This window comes from Emys orbicularis, chromosome 5 (genome assembly GCF_028017835.1).
Source record: "Emys orbicularis isolate rEmyOrb1 chromosome 5, rEmyOrb1.hap1, whole genome shotgun sequence".
NCBI classification, from domain to species: Eukaryota; Metazoa; Chordata; order Testudines; family Emydidae; genus Emys; species Emys orbicularis.
In genome coordinates this window covers 77,353,987-77,374,796 of record NC_088687.1, presented here as the reverse complement: position 1 = coordinate 77,374,796, position 20,810 = coordinate 77,353,987, and the positions used below count along the sequence as shown (strand labels likewise).

The window sequence follows — 20,810 nt, the reverse complement described above, 5'->3', positions numbered from 1 at the left end:
ACTATAACAATGTTTAAAAGGGGACTGGATAAATTCATGGTGGCTAAGTCCATAAATGGCTATTAGCCAGGATGGGTAAGAATGGTGTCCCTAGCCTCTGTTCGTCAGAGGATGGAGATGGATGGCAGGAGAGAGATCACTTGATCATTGCCTGTTAGGCTCACTCCCTCTGGGGCACCTGGCATTGGCCACTGTCGGTAGACAGATACTGGGCTAGATGGACCTTTGGTCTGACCCAGTACGGCCTTTCTTATGTTCTTATGTTCTTATGTATGTTCTTAATATTTGATGTCATCTTTTCCTGCTCCCTCCAACAGCCTATTTCTTGCAAATATTGTACATTTTCCTTTCTTATCTCTGAAAAAAATCTGCCTCCCTTTCTCCATTCCAGTGCCAAAATCCTTGTTTGTGCCTTGGTCATGTCTCAAATCTCCTCCTCCAACTACTGACTTCTCTCCACCAGACCATCCAAAATGCCACTCATCTTCCTCTTTTACTGCTTTGACCATGTATCTCCACTTCTTCATTCCCTTCAGCAGCTGTCACACTCCTTCCATCACTCCTTCCATGGTAAGTTCAAGTTACTCGCCCTCATTTTAAGGCTCTAGGCAACTCTGTGCCCATTTACATTCTTCTCTAGTCTCTATCTACACCTCCCATCTTCTCTTTATGCTATGCCTAAACTTTTCGTGGCTGCACTCCTTGGTTCTTCTCCAGTTCTGGACCTTTTCCATGCTCCCTAGCCCACTTTACACATGGGACAGTCTCCTGATCTCCTTCTCTTCCTTCAAAGGCTACTTCAGATCCACCAAGATCACCCATTCTGACTTTCTCTTGTTTAGTATTGTTCTGTGATTTACCATATTGTATCTTTAGTCCATAGATTGTTTTCAGGTAAAGATTTGTATTTACTGAGCACATACAGTACAGTGCTGTATATTTAATAAATTAGAATAACAGTAGTTTTACATCTGGGTAAAATGAGGCACAGAGTGATGAAGTGACTTGCCAATGGCTACAGAACACATCAATAGCAGAACTGGGAACAGCACTAAGGTGTCCTGTCTCACAGTCCTGGGCTTTAACCACTACACAATACTTTCTTTTGGCTGGCAATGGTTATAGTCATAGTAAGTATTAAGTCTCATATAATGCCCTTTATCCCCATCCCCTCTTTGATGTCAGTGAGATTTACACATAAATAGCAAGGACACTATATGACCATAACATGTTTTACAATATGTAACTTGAGACTAACATACTTAGGAAGCCTTTGAAATTAGTGGCTGAGGCTCTAATCCTGCAAAAAATTACTTTAATTATGCGTAATTTTATGAAAAGGGTAAATAGCCCCACTGGCTTCAGTGTTACTCACATAGTATGTACAGTTAAGAATGAGTATGGCTGTTTGTAGGATGTGGACCTAATATGGCTATGTAATGTAGCTTTTAAGAAGGTAAATAGACATTTTGTTGTTTTGAAACTTGCCATCTGAACTGCACCATTTTGGTGCAGAAAACCCTTAAAAAAAAAAAAAAGGGAGACTAATAATTTGACATAGGTTTAGGAAGAAAATGACTTCTAATTTATAATACTATTCTAACAGACACACGTAAAACCAATCAAGAAAGGATGCATATCATTATTGCAAATAGGAATTTTGCTGGAGTAAGAAATGCAGAACAGAGCCATTTACAGGTGGTTAAAAGGCAGCAAAATGAAGCAGTGCAAATACTTTCTGCATTCTTCCCACAGCTCTAGCAGTATTTGAACACTGGAACTGAGCAAAGCTATTAACTTTGAAAATCTATGTGGAGTTCCTGAAATTGTTCACTACTGAAGGCACTGGGATGATTATAGCTTAATGGTGAGCAGGCCTTTTAGGTCAGCTGTGTTTTGTTAATGGACCAGACTAGATTCAACCCCGCCCCCCCCCCGCCCCCAATCTGGCACAATCATTAAAAATTGAAGACACAGGGGAAGCTTTGTGAGCATTTGTAGTATTTTCTTGGCTTTGTGTGTATGTGTTTGGATTTTTTTTTTTTTTTTTTTTACCATGAACTGCTGTGCACTGTCTGTGCCATCTGTATTGTCTGTGCATCCAGCATATCTCCTTCCATTATCACCATACATATCCTCTTCAACAAAATGAAAGTTTATATTGTATCAAATATCTGTTGACTGTCTCATTACGCTTAGAGTCCTGCTCAGGCATCTCTACCTTTCTTGCACACAATTTGAACTTATAAATATCTAGAATGTGTTTACAACACCACAGAGCTAGCTGTCAATTGGCATTGTGACTATTATGCACCTACAAAGAGAGAAACATATCATCCATGCCTGCTAGCAGGAGATTTGAGTCATATGTCCATGTTTGGGGTGTTATCTTCTCATGTACAATCTTTCCCAGTTTGTCTTTCCAGATTTCTTATCTATCCAAGCATTCCAATGGATTTATTTTTGTAATTCTTTTTTAATGTAGGCTCAGCTAGATTTGATTTAGCAGCATCATTGTTTCTAGCAGCTAAATTTTGCTAATACTACTTTCTGGGACTTCATTGTTCTATATCCTGTTTTCTCCGCCCTTATAATTCCTGATCTTGCCTGAGTACTTACAAGCACCTTACCTCCAGCTGAGAGGATTAATATCTACTCCCTTTAGCAGTCTGAAAGCATTTCCACTCAGGAATCACCCATCCTTAGCCATTCCTGTATTCTAATACCCAGCCAAGGCAATGCTGCTACAGAATGAGATTGCTCTGTTTTATTTCTAAAGGAATAATTTTACTAGGCTGTTTGTAGTCCTTCAGGGACAATGAATTGCACAATGGCCCAGATGTAATGAGCAATACAAGTGTCCCATTCATTAAACTGAATTATTGTAGTCGTTTTTATTGCCTTTAAGATCTGTTGTTTAAAAATAGTAACCTTCCGTGTGATAAACTATATTATCTAAAATCTTCCTTACAGAAATGTGACGAGCAATAATTTGGCCATTGGTTGTATGCATAATAGTGCGGCAGAGCTTATTGAAATGGGAGTTAGTCATAAATCCTGTAATAAATTAATCCAGCAAATAGAAAAATAGTACATTTGCAAGCAGCTAATGTAATGGAGATACCTGCTCTTCATAAATATAGAGTCAGTGTGTTGTCGGTCTCCTGGGTCTTACTGAATTTGTGCAATATGTCAGCATATTAATACACTTTATGTATTTTGCATTTTGAAGTCATCACACAGGAACATGCAATATATTTTCCTCTTTCTGTACCCAACTTATTTTGTTCCCCCCCCCCCAACTTTGTTTCTGGAAACTTTGTGGTGTTTGCTTCCAAAGAATGGTCTCTCGCTGTAAAGGAAAACTTAGAAGATGAGTCTCTTTTCTAAGAGTGTGAATACTGTGTATATTAGGGTGGAAACAGCTATTCTGTCAATATCTCAGCATTTATTTGATCTCTGAATTAATGTTTGTAGGTTGCTAGGCAATTTTTACTCTTATAGTTTTATTAGGAAGTGAATAATTCAGGTTGAGTTGAGTTCTAAATCCTCAATATTTGCTTTAATCTCAGCATGGTTAGGAGGTAAAGTCCTGCATAACGTGATGCTTGGAATCAAGGCTGATGTTAAGGGGCAATTTTATGGATATATTCAGTAAAATACCTTAGTGTCCTGGGCCTGATCCGCATTCCTTATGCACCTCAAACTTCTGTTGAATTCAGTGGAAATTTAAGGTATCAAGAAATGCAGAATTGAGCCTTATGTAAATTGTTGAAGATTATTTTACATTATACTACAGCCTGTTGTAGCTGTAGTATTTTGGAATTGCACGCCTTCTGCAGCAACTCTGAGAGAGCCATGTGTGTATTCTGAGCCAGTACTAACCAGCCGCTCTGAGTCCACAGTGAACTGCTAAAATTTGTTAGTTTCTAAGGTGCCACAAGTACTCCTGTTCTTTTTGCTAATACAGCTCAGTTATTCAACTTGTAAATTCATTCAGTAGATCTGTCTTTTCTTAGGAAGGCAGGAAAGTCGATAAGCACATATGCATACAAATTAGTGGCAGTCTTAAAAACAAAAAAGCAAACAACCCCGCTCCACAATCCTACAATATTTGTCCAAAACACTGCAGTAAAATACTGCTGAATTCTAGCATATTGTTATAAGGTAAAGGACAACACTTTTTGGGGACAGTCTCTGAAAAACACAGTCAAAACAACATTGCTGTCAGCTCTTTTCAATCCCACCCTTTACCAAGGGACAAAGATTGATAAACAAAAGGAGTGCTTGAATACAAGTTTGGAGATCCCTGAAAATCAGGGACGGTGAACAGTCATAGCAGTCGGTTCTGGTTTATTCTGAGACCCATAGCTGTAAATTCATTTCTCACTTCCTATCTACCTAAATACAGTGTGTGTCGTCCCCCTCCCCCTGGTTTTGTACTTCTGTGTTTCTATGCTTGTGAGCTACAGAAGCTTGGAAAAATATTTTAGCTCTTTGTTTATGAGGAGAGAAACACTCTGCAGGCTTAGCATGCTAATGCCCTACTTTTGTTAAGCTCTTGTGTTCTTGAGGTTCAAACCTTGGCTTTGAAAATTGATTGACTCAATTTCTGGTACCATAGAGGGGAACAAGTAGTTAATAGCAGAGCCATCTGCAGGAGCAGTGACCATCTTTTGGCTGAATTCAATGGTGATCAGGTCTGTCTGAATGATTAGGTGTCACTAAGAATTAAGTGTATTTTAGTCCAGCCACAAAGGCATCATAAATATTAAAAGAGAGAGAACTAGGAATGTTGTACATTATAATTATTGTGTATTAAGTCTGCAACCTTTGAACTCTATGAACACAACTAGCCGCTGGCAAAGCTTTTCATCTGCTATCTTGCAGCTTTAATTTGAGTTGCAATTGCAGTTAGTCAGACAATAATGGGATTTTATTTTAGAGCCTTCTGATGGGAGTCAGGTGAAGACAAACATAAGTTTATTTTACCAACAGCCTTTATAAGAGTGCTACAGAGGAAGCAATAGGTCAGTTGACTGTATTTTCACATTCTAAAACTCAGAAGTTTTGCGTTTGTTCGATAGGTGCACCACTCAACAACCAAATACGGGGGTACAAAATGATGTTTAACACTTACCAGTGATGCATGGCATTCTGATAATAATTAAGAAAAAAATTAAAAAAGGGTAATTCATTTCATACTAGATCTTTGGGAGTCCTGCTGACCCCTTGTTGTGTGCAAAAATGATGACATATTCCACCAGCATTCTTAAGATTGTATGTGTGTTACCAGGGGGGTCTCCCAGATCATTTTCATATCATCATCTCTTGCTAAGTCATATCTGTTTTACTGCTTAATCATGGCCTATGGTGATGGTTGCTGTGATGGTGGTTTTCCATTTTCAGTATACGAGAAACTGGGTTATAAATCTCACAAAGCAGAAACATGCAGTTTTTTATATTGCAGAATAAGTGAATGGGTACTGGTAGAGCAGATAGAGAATATTTATTTTTGCCCCCAAGCTTACCTGGCAAAACCAGTTCTATATGGTTCTCTACAAGATATCCCATTGAGGTTCTTCAACAAATGGAAAATAAACAAAACCAAACCAACCCCCGCCTCCCGCTATTTTTCAAGACTATGCATTGTCAGTATGGAGCAGCACTATATACATTCTGCCCCTTTTCCTAACCTGTGGATTCTCATATTACAAACAATTAAAAAGAATTGCAAATATTTCACATTAAGTAATACTAGGCACAGTTGTTATAAAATAATTACGGTATCATAAAATAAGTCTAATCTTAAAACTGTAGGCTTCTGTGCAGAATTTAAAAAAACAAACAAAAAAACAACAACAAAAAATTATTTCCAGCTAGAGAGACACTGTTCCCTCAAACTATTAAAGAAGTTGGGTATTGTGGTTAAAACACTGGATTGAGACTTAAAAGATCTGCATTCATTTCTCAGCTCTGCCATAGACCTCCCTTTTTGAGCTTGTGCAAGTAATTTATGGGATCTGTGCTACAAAGTCCCTGAAGTGCATTTGATAATCCTACCCTTAATCTTTCTGTGCCTCAGTTCCCCATCTGTCAAATACTTTATATCAGTGGTTCTCAAACGTTTTTGTTTCCGCGGACCACTTGGAAATTGCTGAGGGTCTTGGTGGACTACTTAATGAATTTTCCAAATGTTGCTTGTACCGTTAGCTAACTATTGTAAAGCGCTTTGGATAAAAGCGCTATTTAAAAAAAACCCTTAATAATTAATGGTTTTTGTTCTACAAATAAAAGCGCACAACTCATATTTTAATATCGGTAGTCTTACCTTTCTAATGTGATGGATGTGCCCTCTCTCCCCGCTGCGGCAGCCCCCAAGCTGGAGCTGGGAAGGTGGGGGAGGTGTCTCCCCGGCAGCCGCAGCCCTAGAGCTGGGGAAAGTCGCCTCTTTCTCTGGCCGCGGCAGTCCTGCACATCCCAAATTCCACCCCCACCCCTTCTTCTCACCACACTGCCTCTCCCACCTTCCCTCTATTCCCCCCAAGGCCACCTCCTCACCTTACATGGGCGTCTTCTCCAGGTTCCAGGCACCTAATTAGTGGAGCCACGCCTGTAAAAGCCCTGTTTTTTCACAGAGATCTGCTGAATACTGGGTGTGAAATGCAAAAATCTTTCTGACCGAAATTTTTTGCCTGTGGTGCATATGCCACACTGTCTATGGAGGTAGGCATAGAGAATAGGTCACGGGCAACACAAAAAGATAAGACAAACAAATAAAACCAATGTGACCTGATTTGTTCCAGACAAAGCACCAACACCTCTTCATATTCATTGGACAGATAGTTATTTGGGGTAGGAGGTGTGTAAAAGAAGAGCTGGAGAGCAGTAGAAAACCCTATGATTACACTTGCTTATCTGACTTCAGTGCAAATCAAACTTTTAGGCCATCTACACCCACAAATGTCCATTGACTTCAGTGGAAGTTCCACTACAGTTTGAGGGCAGTATCTGACCTCTTAATTGTTACCCAGCTTGGTTTGGTGGATGGGAGGATTTTCAGAGATCTTGAAGTTGGAATGTAATAAAAAGTTAGGTTGAAAGTATGCAGTCCATGTATTTATTTCACCCCCATACTTCCTTATAACTATCGTTAACAATAAATCACCCACAAATAAGAATATTAAGAAAGATAAGTGCTCTCATTCTCAGTCTAAATGTTTATACCTAAGGATGACCTTCTAGTATGCCTGGGTGGCTATTAATTTAGCCTAACAAAGGTTAGCAACATTTTGTGATTTATTTTTTTTCTCCATGTTTTGACCAATTCTACTGCTGATAGATATAAAAAAAATCAGAATGGACATGTTGTCCTTGCTTAGGAGGGGATCATCAGCCAATGCTACTAGGACAATTTCTGTCCTGTACCAGATCCCTTACAAAAAAGACTGGGGCTAAGGAAATTTGAGCACTCTAGATGCTGTCAGGGTTTCCTCACTCACCATCCTTTTAATAATTTCCTCCAGAAATGGGAGATTTGATGTAGCTCTATAATTGACAAGACTGGGTGTCCCTTTCCAAGGCTGGTTCCCTGAGCAGAGGCTTCATCTAGCCCTCCTTTAGTGTAAAAAATCACTGGCATTTTTCCTTCAAAAGGAGAGGCACTACCAATCTTCAATAGAAATGAATAGGCCCACTGTTTCCAAACTGGCCTTCACCTAGACCGATATGAGTCCAATCCACAGATGGAGCCCAAAGCACCGCCAATACCACAGAATTTCAGCTCGTTCCACTGTCTGACACAAAGCCAAAAACAGCTTACGTGACATTGCTCTGCATCCACATCAGTGGATAGTTCCATCTGAATCAAAGTGATTTTTATCTGCAAGGTAACATGAAACTTCCTGACAGTGAGAAACACTTGAGTGAATACAAGTGTAGGTAGGTGGAATTAAACAAGCTATAAATTCTTCCCCAGAATAGTTTCCCTTTATGATGCTTTATGGACATATTATGAAGGCCAGGAATTCTTTCTTTGTGTTCTACACACCTATGGTATAAGATTTCAAAAATTATTTCTGGTGCAATTCTTCAGACATGGAATGAATTCTGCTACAGGTGCTCTAGTCTCTTCTCTCTTGCTTCTTTTTTCACAGGTCTTTCATATATCATGGTGACCAGTCAAGGAAGAGGGGGTATTTAGTGGCCACATTTTTTGATGGTCTTGCATGAAAATTATTATAATGACCCAATCAGTGTTGCCAATTCTTGTGATTTTTATCATGAGTTCCCAGTTTTTCTTAAAACAGCTCCTGAAGTCGTCTGGCTTCATGAGGATAATCTCAGATTTCATTTTTTTAAAATAAATGTCTAGCCCTCACAGCTTCAGGAAAAAAGCTTGAAAATGCTAAACTAGAAGGAAAATAAATCACCCTGGCGACCTTGTTAAAATGGGGTCATGATCCACTTTGGGGTCCCGACCCACAGTTTGAGAACTGCTGGTTGTAACCAAAAAACAGTGTAAGTAAGCTCTCTAGACTGTTCAGCAATAATTACCAGTAAGTAAGATCCCATCCGTAATAAAAAAGTAACCAGGTTTAAACATGGTTGTGGCTGAGCTGTGTTCTAAAATGCTTTTTTCTATTCTGCATTGACAGAAAAAACATGTTATATAACCACGTTAGGGAAACATGACTTTAGACTAGGCATCCAGTGTGTGCAGGGACAGGAGTTAGGGTTGAGACACAGAGGGGCTGGGATGGATAGTCATAGTCTGGTTGAGGAGGTGGAGAAAGGAACAGACAGGGTTCTGGAGGCAAGAGGAGAGGAAGTGGGGACAGGAACAGGCTGGTTGAAGGGGAAGTGTGAGGACAGGGACAGCCTGGCTGGGAAGTGGAGAAGAGGGAGCAGTAGGTAGCATTAAGTGTCTGGGGATGGGACCCCTGAGGAAGCCTTGCATTGAGTTTGTAGGAGTGCCGTTGGTGTATTGGCAGAGAAAATTCCCAACTAGAAGAAGAACAATTGCTACAAGCCTTGGTGGAGTGCAGAGGAAGTTTCCGCTTAGGGAACAGCAGGGGAAGCTGTTCAGTGGAGGTGGGTTGAGGGGCATGATGGAAGACCCCATTGAGGGGTAGCAGGATTGCCTGCCTGATGTAGGGAGATGTGGGGCTGTGTAGGAAGCCTTTAGTTTGGGGCAGCAGGAATGGCCTTTTTGGGCAGGGTAAGGAAAAAAAAAAAAAAACTTGCTGCGGGACAGCAGCAGGAGTGGGTGGAGGCAGAAGAATGCCCATGGTAGGGAGCACCAACAGGTTTTTTGAAGAGGAAGACAGGACAGAATGTGTTGCCAAGAGAGGGAAAGAGCAGGAAGAGCAGGTGGGAAGTAGGGAGTGAGGGCCCAGAAGAAATTTTGGTCAGAAGACCTTTTGGGAGGCAGAAATATGGCAAGAAAAAGGGGGTGGAACTGGGACACTGACTCCCCACTCCATTATCTCATTGCCTTCATGCTTTACCTTATTGGGTGGGGATATTTGAAGACTCAGTCTGCTGGGGCATGGGAGACTCAACATTTGACAAGACCTAAAGGTCTTCCAATCTATGGATCAAGTAGAGACTGGGGTTCCTTGGGTCAGATAACTCCCAGCAAGGTGTTTCAAGGATTGAAAAGCTGTGAATACACAGAAGTTTCCTGTCTTTATGGAGGATCTTCTTTCTCCATGGGCGCCTGTGATGACAGGTTCTCCAGCTTGCTGAAAATGATCTGTGTGAGTTTCATATAGTGTTATTCCTTTGTCTAGGCTTCCCATCCATTGAGTCCCCTCTCCACCATATCTGTTGGATGTTAAGCTCTCCGGGGCAGGGTTTGCATTCATTTTTGTGGCTTTTGCAGTGCTGAGCATGTTGTCATCTTTTAATTAATAAATAATACATTTATTGTGTGCTGTGGTCTAAATGCATACTTACTTTGCATTATTTTTAAAAGAAACACTGTTCTTACTGCATGACGTTGGTGATGCATTTATTTCCATGTGTGTTAATTTCAGTGCTCTTACCAGAGCATTATATTGCATGAATGGCAATATCTGCCCTCTTCTTTTCTTTTTTAATGGCAGCTGCCAGATACTGCGTTTCTGGCAACTACATCAGTTTTGCAGAGCAGACTGGATTCTGTTGGTACTTAATAACAATCTAAGCACCCTATTAATAATACTGGCTGGAGCTCAATGCAATCATTTTTGGGGGAAAAGAATGGACTTAGTAAAATATTCTTTTACTAACTTCATTATGGACCAGATTGTGTCTCAGATTAATGCTGTCGTGCCAGGGAGTAAGGCCCCCTGCACCCTGCCTGATCTTATTGCCTCCTCTTGCAGCATGGCTGGGAGCGCAGCTGGGACAGCAGAGCTACATGCTTCATACTCCCTGTCAAGCAAGGTGGGGTGGAAAGAGGCATGGATTGGCTCTGGACACCCCAATGCACTGGCCAGCAGAACTGAGCTGGCATGGTGGGTGAAGTAATCTGCATCCAATAAAGGGCTGCAGTAAATCATCTGCACTTGAGGGCAAGGAGAAAACAAGAAAGGAACAGTGACACTGTACAGTTTTCCCCATGCAAAGGCTTTGAGCAAAGATTAAAGATAGTGTTGCCAACTCTAGTAATTTTACAGTGAGTCTTGTGATGTTTTTTGCATTTCCTCAAATTCCAGTTGCTTACATGAGAATCTCAGCTTTCATTTTTTTTTTTTAAGAGTAAGTTTCTAGCCCTTGTCATTGTGCATAAAAGCTTGAAAAAGTGAAGCTCGGTACTCAGAAGGCAAAGAACAAAATCCCCACATTTATTATTTGGTTTAAAAATAATTTTTTTGATGATGTGATTTTTGTTGAATGCTTGAGGTTGGCAATACTGGATGTATTCCTATATGCAGTGGTTAAAGTAAGTCATATGAGAAGGGGGTGCTCTCCTCAGGGCCGGCTCTTGATTTTTTGCCGCCCTAAGGAAAAATTTTTTGCCCCCCGCCCCTTTTTTTTTTGGCTTTTACACGTTTGCACTTTGCAATGTTTTGTTTTGTTTTTGACCGTTTAAAATTAAAAAAAAAAATGAAAACAGAGAATTTGTAGTTGTTTTTATTTCACTAATTTCCTACTAGTGTACTCATTTACTCACTGGGCTGGCCAAGGAGTGAGCTGGGCTGCGCCTGCCTGGGCAGAGCTAGGGCTGCCCCTGCGCCAGAGGCTTTGGCATAGACAGGACGTCAGCACCAACCCCAGGGCTCATGTGGTCCGTGCGGGTCGGACCAAGTCACGCTGCTGGTGGGCTACCCAGCCTGGCTGTCGCTGCCAAGTAGCCAGAGGGGCCTGGAGCTGTGTGGGAGACACCGAACAGCTCTGCCTCCTGTCTCTCCTTCCCTGTGGAGCACACCGGGGGCTTGGTGCTGCCCTCCGGAGCTGGGTGTCGCAGCTCCGTGCCAGCAGGAGCAAGCAGCGGGCGTTGGAGGGGGCTGCCCGGTTTCTCCAGCCAGGGCACAATCACCTCCGCTCTCCTGGCGCCAATCCCAGTCTGAAATGGCTGTAGCAGCCTTGCCCACAGTCCCACGTCTTGCTATGCAGTGCGGGGAGGGGAGGAGGCTCTGAGAGAAGGGCTGCGGCCCGGCTCCCAAACTGGCCTAGGGCCCCCGTGGCTGGAGGGGCAGCGGACCCCAGGGAGTCTGGCTTGGGGCAGCCTCACCAACACCCCAGAATCCCGGGCGGTCACCCAACGGCATGGCCAGGGACAGAGCCAGCCGGGCAGGGGGCACCGCCTGTACCTCTCAAGGGGAGTGAGCTGGGGCAGCTGCGGGGTTCGGCTGCCGGGGCCCGGGGCAGAGCAGCTGGTGGCTGGTGATCGTAGGGCAGTGTGCCCGGGCCTCCCGCTCCCCGGGGACCCCTGCGAGCCAGCCGCGGGCTCGGCCTGCGCAGTGGCACAAGTTCAGCTCAGCCTGGGCTGTGGCTCCCCTCCCCTGGTAGGAGGCGGCACAGGAGGAGGGGGAGGAGACGGCGGAGGTGGGGACAAGCCGAAGAGGAGCCCGCAGCCGGCGCTGGAGGAGTGGCCCACTCGGCCGCCATGTTCCGCCGCCACCCCCTGAGCTCCGCGACTGGGTCAGGGCCGCGCTACCGGCTCCTGCCTGAGGGGGGCTTCCCACTGCCCGTGGGAGAGCGGCAGGGACACGCTCCCCACTGAGTCCTGCTCTGCTGCACAGCCCCGACGGCACCCGGTTAGAGAACAAAGGGCGGTCAGGATCCAGCCGAGGACACTGCCTCAGGTCGGAGCTGGGGCCCCAGCATTATGCCACCCCTGGTCATTTGCCGCCTCAAGCACCTGCTTGTTTTGCTGGTGCCTAGAGCCACCGTGGCTCACCTGCTCTGGATACTGCTTGGCCCAGTATCCAGTATCTCTCCTTCCTTCCCCCTTATCTACTCCATCTACTGAAGCTTAGACCCTCCTGGCTCCCTAGTAAGCAGGTGGTGGAGGGGCTTCTCCACAAACACATACTCTACAGGAAACTAGCTGGATTGGATGGGTGGATGCTGGGTGATGAGGGGCCTTGGGGACTCTGGGTGGGAGAGTGAGTACTTGGGGCTGCTGGGTAGTGAGATGCCTGGTCTGGCTGCTGTGGCAGCAAGATGGGTATGCGTGTGTTGGGGCTGCAAGGTGGTGGATGGGATAGATGAGTTTGGTTGCCAGAGCTATGGTGGGTTGGGTGTTTGGAGTAGTTGGGCAGGGGATGGTGCTATGGCCCCTGGGTGGAAGCGAGGGCCGCTCCCTCTGCCTTTCATCCTGCTGTTGTGATCCCTCCTTCCTATTAGCAGAGGAGAGAGGTTTGTGCTCACCTTACATTTGAACTCTTGGTCCTTCATAACCAACACTGGGGGACTTTCTGCCAGTTATCTTGCTATGCTGTGTGGGTGTGTGCACCTCAAATTATATAGAAACTGCCTGGCTTTGAGAGCAGTGGCTATTAAATATCGCCCATGGGTAAAACGGTGTTCTGATATTATTATACTTTGTCCAAGGCTGGGGCAGTGTGTACAATCAAATCACAGTGTTCCTCAAGATATATAGTGAATTCAGTTGTTCATACTGCCCTCTGCCATTGGCTTTGGGAAATACAACATTGTCTCAGGAAACATTTATCCTTTGGGCAATATTTTACTGCTCTTGTCCAGGAGTCAGCAGGCATTTGATTGCTTACATTTTGGGGATTTCTTCAAAGCTCTGACTAAGGAGAGAGGCCAAGCTTCAGGAACTTTTCTCCTCCCTCTCTACCACAATGAAAGCAGGTTGTGGGATCTTCTATTCCCTTCCAGAAACAATTTGGGAGGTGGAGAAGATTTTACCTTTCTCTTTTTTCTTCCTTCTCCACAAATATTCCTGTGAATATTCCTGGTGAAGTGATATTGGGGCAAGCTCTACTTCCAATGAGCGGAGTGACAGGCAACATTATTGACGTTTTCGTTGCTGCCGTTTGTGTGCGTGCATGTACACATTACACTCAAAAAACTATGTTAAAAGAACATTCTTAAGATTGCAAAGTCAGGCACTCAAAAGTTAAGAAATGCCAGAATTAAGGTGCCCATGCAGTCTTAATTTAGGCCCCTTCTGTGGAGGCTAATCATAGCATTCAGCCATATAATTAAAGATTATGTTTCCACTAGACCCCTGCCTCATTAAGTACACATAATGAGCTATGCTCAATTAATTAGCAGCTACTTAATATTTTTTCTCCTCGTTCAATGGTTGGTCCCATGCCTTATTTATTGCACATTATTCAAACCCTCATCTAAATACAGAATTATTAATTCTTTTTTGAATGTGACAAAGTTTTATAAGCAAATGAAAACAGAATCTTATAAAAGTAGGTGTCAGGCAACATTAAATATAATCTGTATTGGGCGACCTATTTTACACATACACACACATATATATGTAAAATATCTTGCTCTATAGAGTGAGAGCGATACACACTAGAACTGAAGTACAAAAATAGAACCTCAGTGGTTGCAATTTAAAAATAGCATTTTCTAAGAGCTACCACAGAGTGACCACAATTAATGCTTACACTGCATGTGGGGGAAAAACGGAAGTATCTCAGATATCACCGTGTCGTAACTGTTGATTATTCTGGGTGTTTTTGTTTTTAATGGTAACTACTATTTACAAGGGATTCTCATGGTATCAATATAAACCTGAAGAGTAATATGTGATATATTTTATGTATATATTCAGGGGTGCTGGAACAATTTTTATAGTGTGGGTGCTGAAAGCCATTGAACCAAAGTGTAAATCCTGTATTGGAAACCACTTCAAGCCACCGGGTGTGGCAGCACCTCTAGTTCCAGCACCTATGTATATCTTTCTATGTTCGGTAATATGCTACTACATATGCCTACTTCTATTGATTGTATGGAGTTTTTCAACTGAATTATTTAATTCAGAATAATTCACCTGCAGATCTCAACAATGAGAGCATAGAATTGACCATGGAAAAGGAAAGGTTGGGAAATGAAGAGGGAAAGTGTTGCAGCTTGAAAATCTTTCTGCGGCTATGTTTGTGAAGAAGTAGAACAGTACAGAAAACCGTTGCTCTAATTAACCTCTTCATAGCACTAACTTGTGCAAGTCAGTGTTTTTGTGATTTGTATCTGATACCTACCTAGACAGCTAAATTGTATCAAACTGACAAAATTAGCCCCCTATTTTCTAATCTTGTATCTATGGATGAACAATTAAAATGTTGTTTGATATTCTCCAGTTCAAAGACTGTAACGTGCAAAAGACATTGTAGTGCCATTTGTATTTCATTTGCTTCAATGTGTTGACGTAGTGAAAAACTAAATAAAATGAATGTTGGATACATATGATTATGATAGAAATAGCTCTTTAAAATCAACAATTGCACTGAAAGATTAAAAGGCATTACAGCTAACTCTGTTTATAGCGTTCTGGCCTTTAAAACTGATGAAGATTTTGTTCCAGACATTTTTGTAGTTCAGACTCTGGGATTTAATCTCAGTAATGTGTTATACTTGCTATTGTCCCAGTGAATTTGTTGACAGACAGTAATTGGGTCACTGCTTTGAAATGCCCAGGGTAAGCTTAGAATTCTCTTTGCTGGTTGGCATGGCAACCATAGGGGTCGATTAAACATGCGCAGAGAGGAATCAGCAGCCTGTGGTTTGTAAATGCTGTAAACTAGAGGGAAGGAAGGGAAAGTGTAGCTCTAATGGCAAAATAGGCAGAAGATTCCAATGGCTTCTCTCCTTTTCTTTCTTTTCTACTTTAAAAGACAGAGTTTATAAAAGATAAATGCTGACTTCTACAAGTAACATTTAGACCTGCTACATTTATTAAAAAAACAAAACAAAAATAACAAAAATATACTTGTTTTTAATTTATTTTTTAGTGAAAGACTGAAAAATGTTAAAAAGGAAATTAAAATACATCAATTGGGCCCAGTTTTGCAGACATATAAAGTAACTGGGAGGGCATAAATATTTCATAACTACTGTAGATTTCTCTTTCATCTGCCATTCCCTCTCCCCACTTCCAGACCCACCCTCAAACAAGCAAATGGCAATGTGCTATGTTCTAAAGATGGATTAGCACTATTACAAATGCAGTGAGTTATTTATAGTTGGCACCAGTTCATGCTAATATATACTAGTTACATAGCAGCCTGACTTTAGATAGGGGCCATTGAGGTAAATCACATTCAGTTGTTGCACAAAAAGCAGGACAAAACTTGTTGGCTGCTGCTACTTCTCCTCCTCTATGAAAAATTCAGTGCTTCAGTTCAAACATCTCTACTCCTAATTCCCCCATGCTCTGAGTTCCCCACAAGAAGACAGGACGAGATAGTTTTGTGGGGAGACGGTGTGGTCATAGGTGATACAAGGCACTCTGTGCTTCCAGGCATAGTATCTTCTGCAAATTCTTTGTTTTTGTGTGACCTGAATTAGCTCGGGGTCTTATGATAAAGCTTTCAATGATGGATGAGGAGAAAGAAGGAATAATTGATCTTTGTTGTGCAGTAACTAAGTTTCACAGCATGTAGTTGGCTCCTTTTTGCTCTCCAAGAAGTCTTCTTTTGATGGCAACTATACTTGTTAATCAAGACAGCAGCAGCGGCAGCAGAGGTGGCCTTAATCAGTTTTTGATTCATAGATCAGAAGAAGAACTTGTAGAGCTTGTAAGTGAGACCAATGAAAGTGCCTGTAGCCACATTTCAATTTGGTAATTTTACATTTATTAGTGTGGTTGTCTTTTTGAGAATGACCACGATAAAATATTAATATGGTGTAGATGGCAGGGGGACAAGACAAATAATTGATTAATAATTTAGAAACTGAAAAAATATGGTCTTATTGATCCTTTATCTGGTTTGAGACAGGCTGCAGTTGCACTCATCACTTTGTACCTTGAAAAATTCACTTTTATTAATGTAGTGGTTCCCAAACGGGGGTTTGCAAAATGTTACAGGGGATTCTTGGTAAAAAAATCCCGAATGGCCGACAGAGTTGTCCCTAGGGACTCTGGGCAGCACGGGGCCAGGAGCCCGGAGCCCCTGGACTTCCAAGAGCTAAGCAGATCAAAGCAAGCATATCTATCACTCTGAGGAGATTTAAACTTCAGGACTCCTTATAAGAAATGGAAAGGGAGGTGGATATTTTTTGCTGTTTTTAAAATTAAATAGGCAGCTAGTATTGTTTTTAAAATTATGAAGAACAAGTTTAAGCTTTGTTGTAACGTGAGTTGTTTGCCTGGACTACTCAAGACCTGAATGCTTGTGTAGGAGGAACTCTTTGAGTTGGCTTCTTAAATACTTTCATGCTGTTTCACATCTGATATTCCTTGATGAAACATAGGAGCCTTGTTCAAAGGCTTATTCAAAGTGATACAAACTACGAAAGTGAGATCTTGGAAGAGTGTTGCCGTTTTCATAATGTAATAAAATACTGTAATGATTAATAATAAATTGTGTAATAAGCATTTCATAAAAACAAATTTTATAATTCTAAGATCACTGCTTTTATAATTTATACTCAGGTAAAGGAGAAAATCCCTGGAAATATTCATTTCTAGGAGGGGGTTCACAAGTCTTGACATTTTAGTGAAAGGGGTTCACAGGTTGTTAAAGTTTGGGAACCACTATATTAATGTATGCTTGTGTGGTATTTGATATTTCAAGATAGGCTCCAAAGTGAGCAATGCATCTGAGACTATAATCTCTTTTTTTGTGTGTTTAAAGCAAAGTGTTGTTGCTGTCAGTTGAAATAGTGATATTGCAATGGAATAAAAATCAAAGTTTAACACTAGCTTTATTATAGGACCAGCAGGATGGGCTCTGCGTGATTGCCTAATTAACAACAGCGGAATTTGATGTGACTGCAGCTGAATGTGAAGTTTGTTTAAGTGAAACAAAATTGAAATCTGTGCCTAAACAGAAGTTTCAAACAAGAAAAAAGAGTTCTTCTTTGCCTTGTATACAGGAAAATTAAATGTAATTAGTCAAAGCCTTCAAACAACATAATTGATAGAACAGTTACCTTTTGCGTCTTCCATTTTTTAATTGAGTATGTGTCATTGTTTTTAAAGACTCTTGAGTCAAATTCTGATCTAATTTAAACTGGTGTCAATATTGAAATTTCAATGGAATTCCCCAAGATGTATAGTGGTGTAAAGCAGATTATAGTTTGCCTCACTGTGGCTGTTACAATTCATATTGTACCCTTGTTGTTGTTTTTTTTTCCATTGGGCAAATATTTCCAAACGCCAACAGAATGCAAAAAATTGCTAGATTTTGTTTGTTTGTTCATGGTTTCAGTACAGCATTATAGGACTTCTGATTTTCAGTTTTAACTGATAAAACAATTGGGGAAGGGGGAAGGGAAAGGAAGAAAGAAAGGGAGAAAAAGAAATGGGTGTTTATCCAATAAATACCAGAAAAACAACACTTGAAATGGTTACTTGTATCTAAGGGCTTGTCTACATGGAGCAGTAATGCGCTCTACGGGGGTGTTCTTTCTAAAGCGCACTAATATGTTGTGCAATAATTGGTCCATGTTGACTCTGATGGTGCAAACTAAAGGTTCCTTACCATGCTTTAACGTACTGCTGTTTGATCATTAGGGAACATTACAAAGAGATTACTCGTGACAGTATTATGTCATGAATAATATATATAATGTCCATTACTCATTATAGTATATACAAATGAAGAGCCCCAAACCTCTCAATTTTCCGACAGCTACGTAAAACTCAAAAAATACTCAAAATAAACCCTGAAAAATGGAAGCTGTAAGCATTAATAATAATACTTCACAAGTAAACATTCCAGTTTAGGCAGCAGAGGGAGTACAAAAGTCTGAAACATTGCTTGATTAGAGCTAAAAAGATTTGCAAATATTTATCTTTTTTTCCCCTTTGTAACAAATAGGTCCATTTAATCAATCCAGTCAATCTTCAAAGGACACTTTCCATCAGATTATAATTTTTAAAGGAACACCATCAAAATAAAATTAATATATTTAATTTTGGTTCCTGTTACTAGTATCAGATGAGATCATTATAAATGAACACATTTTAATCAATGAATGTACCGATACTTTTTACCAGTCACGGAATCTTTTCTTTTGCGTGTCACTCGTCTTGGGTAATTAAATTAGACTGGTCTGTAGGCATTATACTTGGTTGTGGACAGATGCTTACCTTTGTTGCATATGTCATATGGGAGAAAAGTATGAGAAGCAGCACTCAAAAGGACAGAAGTTCATAGGAAGCGTGGTGGATATGAGCAAAACTGGGTGGCAACTTCCCTCTCAACCCAGCTGACGACCATGTTGCAATTTAAACATGATCAATGCTGGCTGAACTGTGCTGCCTACTGTGGGGGAATACAGGAAGTAGCGCAGAGGCTCACACTCCACAAGGATTAGGGTTACCTGAGATCGACTGGGTTGTGACCTGATTTTCTCCATTAAAACTTGGGTCCTGTGGGATTCTAAAGCAATCCCCAACCCTGCCTGAAGAGAAAGAAAGTTCCAATATTTGACGCATAGAATTGTGAGTTAGGGAGATCTTGGTTTAATTTCTGGCTCTGCCACAGACTTTCTGTATCATCATAAGCAAGCCCCTTAACATTTGGCTGTTTCTCCACCAGTGAAATAGGGATGATAATAATACCAATAACACAGTGGCTGTAAAGCATCTTTGGATCCTTGGATGGAAAGTGTAATAAAAGTCTGAAGTATTAATAATTGTAATTTTACGGCTTTGCAAATGCATTCCACCAAGGACAGAATTTGTCATTCACCTCATGTTATATTGTAAGCCCCTTTTCCCCTCTTGATTATTTTTCTGCCCTTGTTCTTAGACACAAGCACACTCTTACAGCATTTTCAATTGCTTATATTGTAGGAAATGCTTAAATTAAAACTGTTCACATATAGGGTTGCCAGGTGTACAGTTTTCAACCGGAATGCCCGAAAAGGGATCTTGGTAGCTCCGGTCAACACTGCTGACCGGGCTGTTAAAAGTACAGTCTGTGGTGCAGTGGGCCAGTCTGCCGTGGCTCTGAGCGGCTCCCGGAAGCTGCAGCATGTCCCCCCTCCGGCTCCTATGCATACGGGCAGCCAGGGGGCTCCACATGCTGCCCTGCCCCAAGCGCAGTCTCCGTAACTCCCAGTGGCCAGGAACTGCGGCCAATGGGAGCTGCAGGGGCATCACCTGCAGACATGACACCATGCAGAGCCTCCTGGCCATGCCTCTGCGTAGGAGCTGGAGAGGAGACATGCCGCTGCTTCCGGGAGCTGCTTGAGGTAAGCGCCTCCTGGAACTTGCACCCCTGATCCCCTCCCAGGGCCAGCTCCAGGCTCCAGCCTACCAAGCATGTGCTTGGGGCGGCACTCAGGGTTGGGTTTTTTTTGTTTTTTGTTTTAAAACATACTGGGGCTGTTGGGGTGCCCGGCGGCACTCCGGCCCGAGAGCGGGGCCGCGAATGGGCTCGCCGCCCTCCCCGCGGCGCTCTGGCCTCCGGGGAGAGCGGAACCGCAGCGGGCTCGCCGCCCTCCCCTGGCACTCCGGCGCTCCGGCTGGTCGGGGAGAGCGGGGCTGCGGCCGGGCTCGCCGCCCTCCCCCCGGCGCTCCTGGGGCGGCAAAAAAGCCAGAGCCGGCCCTGTCCTCTCCTGCACCCCATCCCTCTGCCCCAGCCCTGATCCCTCTCCCGCCTTCCAAACGCCTCAATCCCAGCCCGGAGCACCCTCCTGCACCCCAAACCCTGCACCCCCAGCCAAAGCCCTCACTCCCTCTTGCACCCCAATCCCCTGAGCCAGCCCAGTGAAAATGAGCGAGTGAGTGAGGGTGGGGAGAGTGAGCGACAGAGGGAGGGGGGATAGAGTGAGTGGGAGGGCGGGGCCTCAGAGAAGGGGCAGGCAGGTGTGTGGCTTCAGAGGAGGGAAAGAGCAAGGGTGTTCGGTTTTGTGCAAGTAGAAAGTTGGCAACTCTATTCACATAGCTATTTTAAAATACTCAACATTTTCCCTTTAAGGTGCTTCCAGTTTGGGGCCTAAAATATTTGCCTCACTGGAGTAAGGAAAATCACAATTAAAAGGACCCTTGATACCCTGGTTCTATGACCATGAGAATGTCATAAGATTCAGCTCCAAATGTAGAATTCCCCATCCCTTTTCTTTTATTTTCCCCATTCCCATTCTGAATTCCTCTGCTCATCTCATTCTCTCTGTGTATTCCATCTCTGTGCCCTCCCTTTTTAAGACCG

The 20,810-nt window shown here is 42.5% G+C and overlaps 1 protein-coding gene across 1 annotated transcript in view; it reads left to right on the top strand.

The window, feature by feature from the left end:
* The first annotated feature begins 473 nt into the window (after positions 1–473).
* Positions 474–20,810, top strand: part of GPM6A (glycoprotein M6A) — a 204,108-nt gene continuing 183,771 nt past the window's right edge. Inside the window, exon 1 of the mRNA XM_065404875.1 lies at positions 474–570. Coding sequence (XP_065260947.1) covers positions 474–570 — 97 coding nt within the window. The remainder of the gene's footprint in view (positions 571–20,810) is intronic.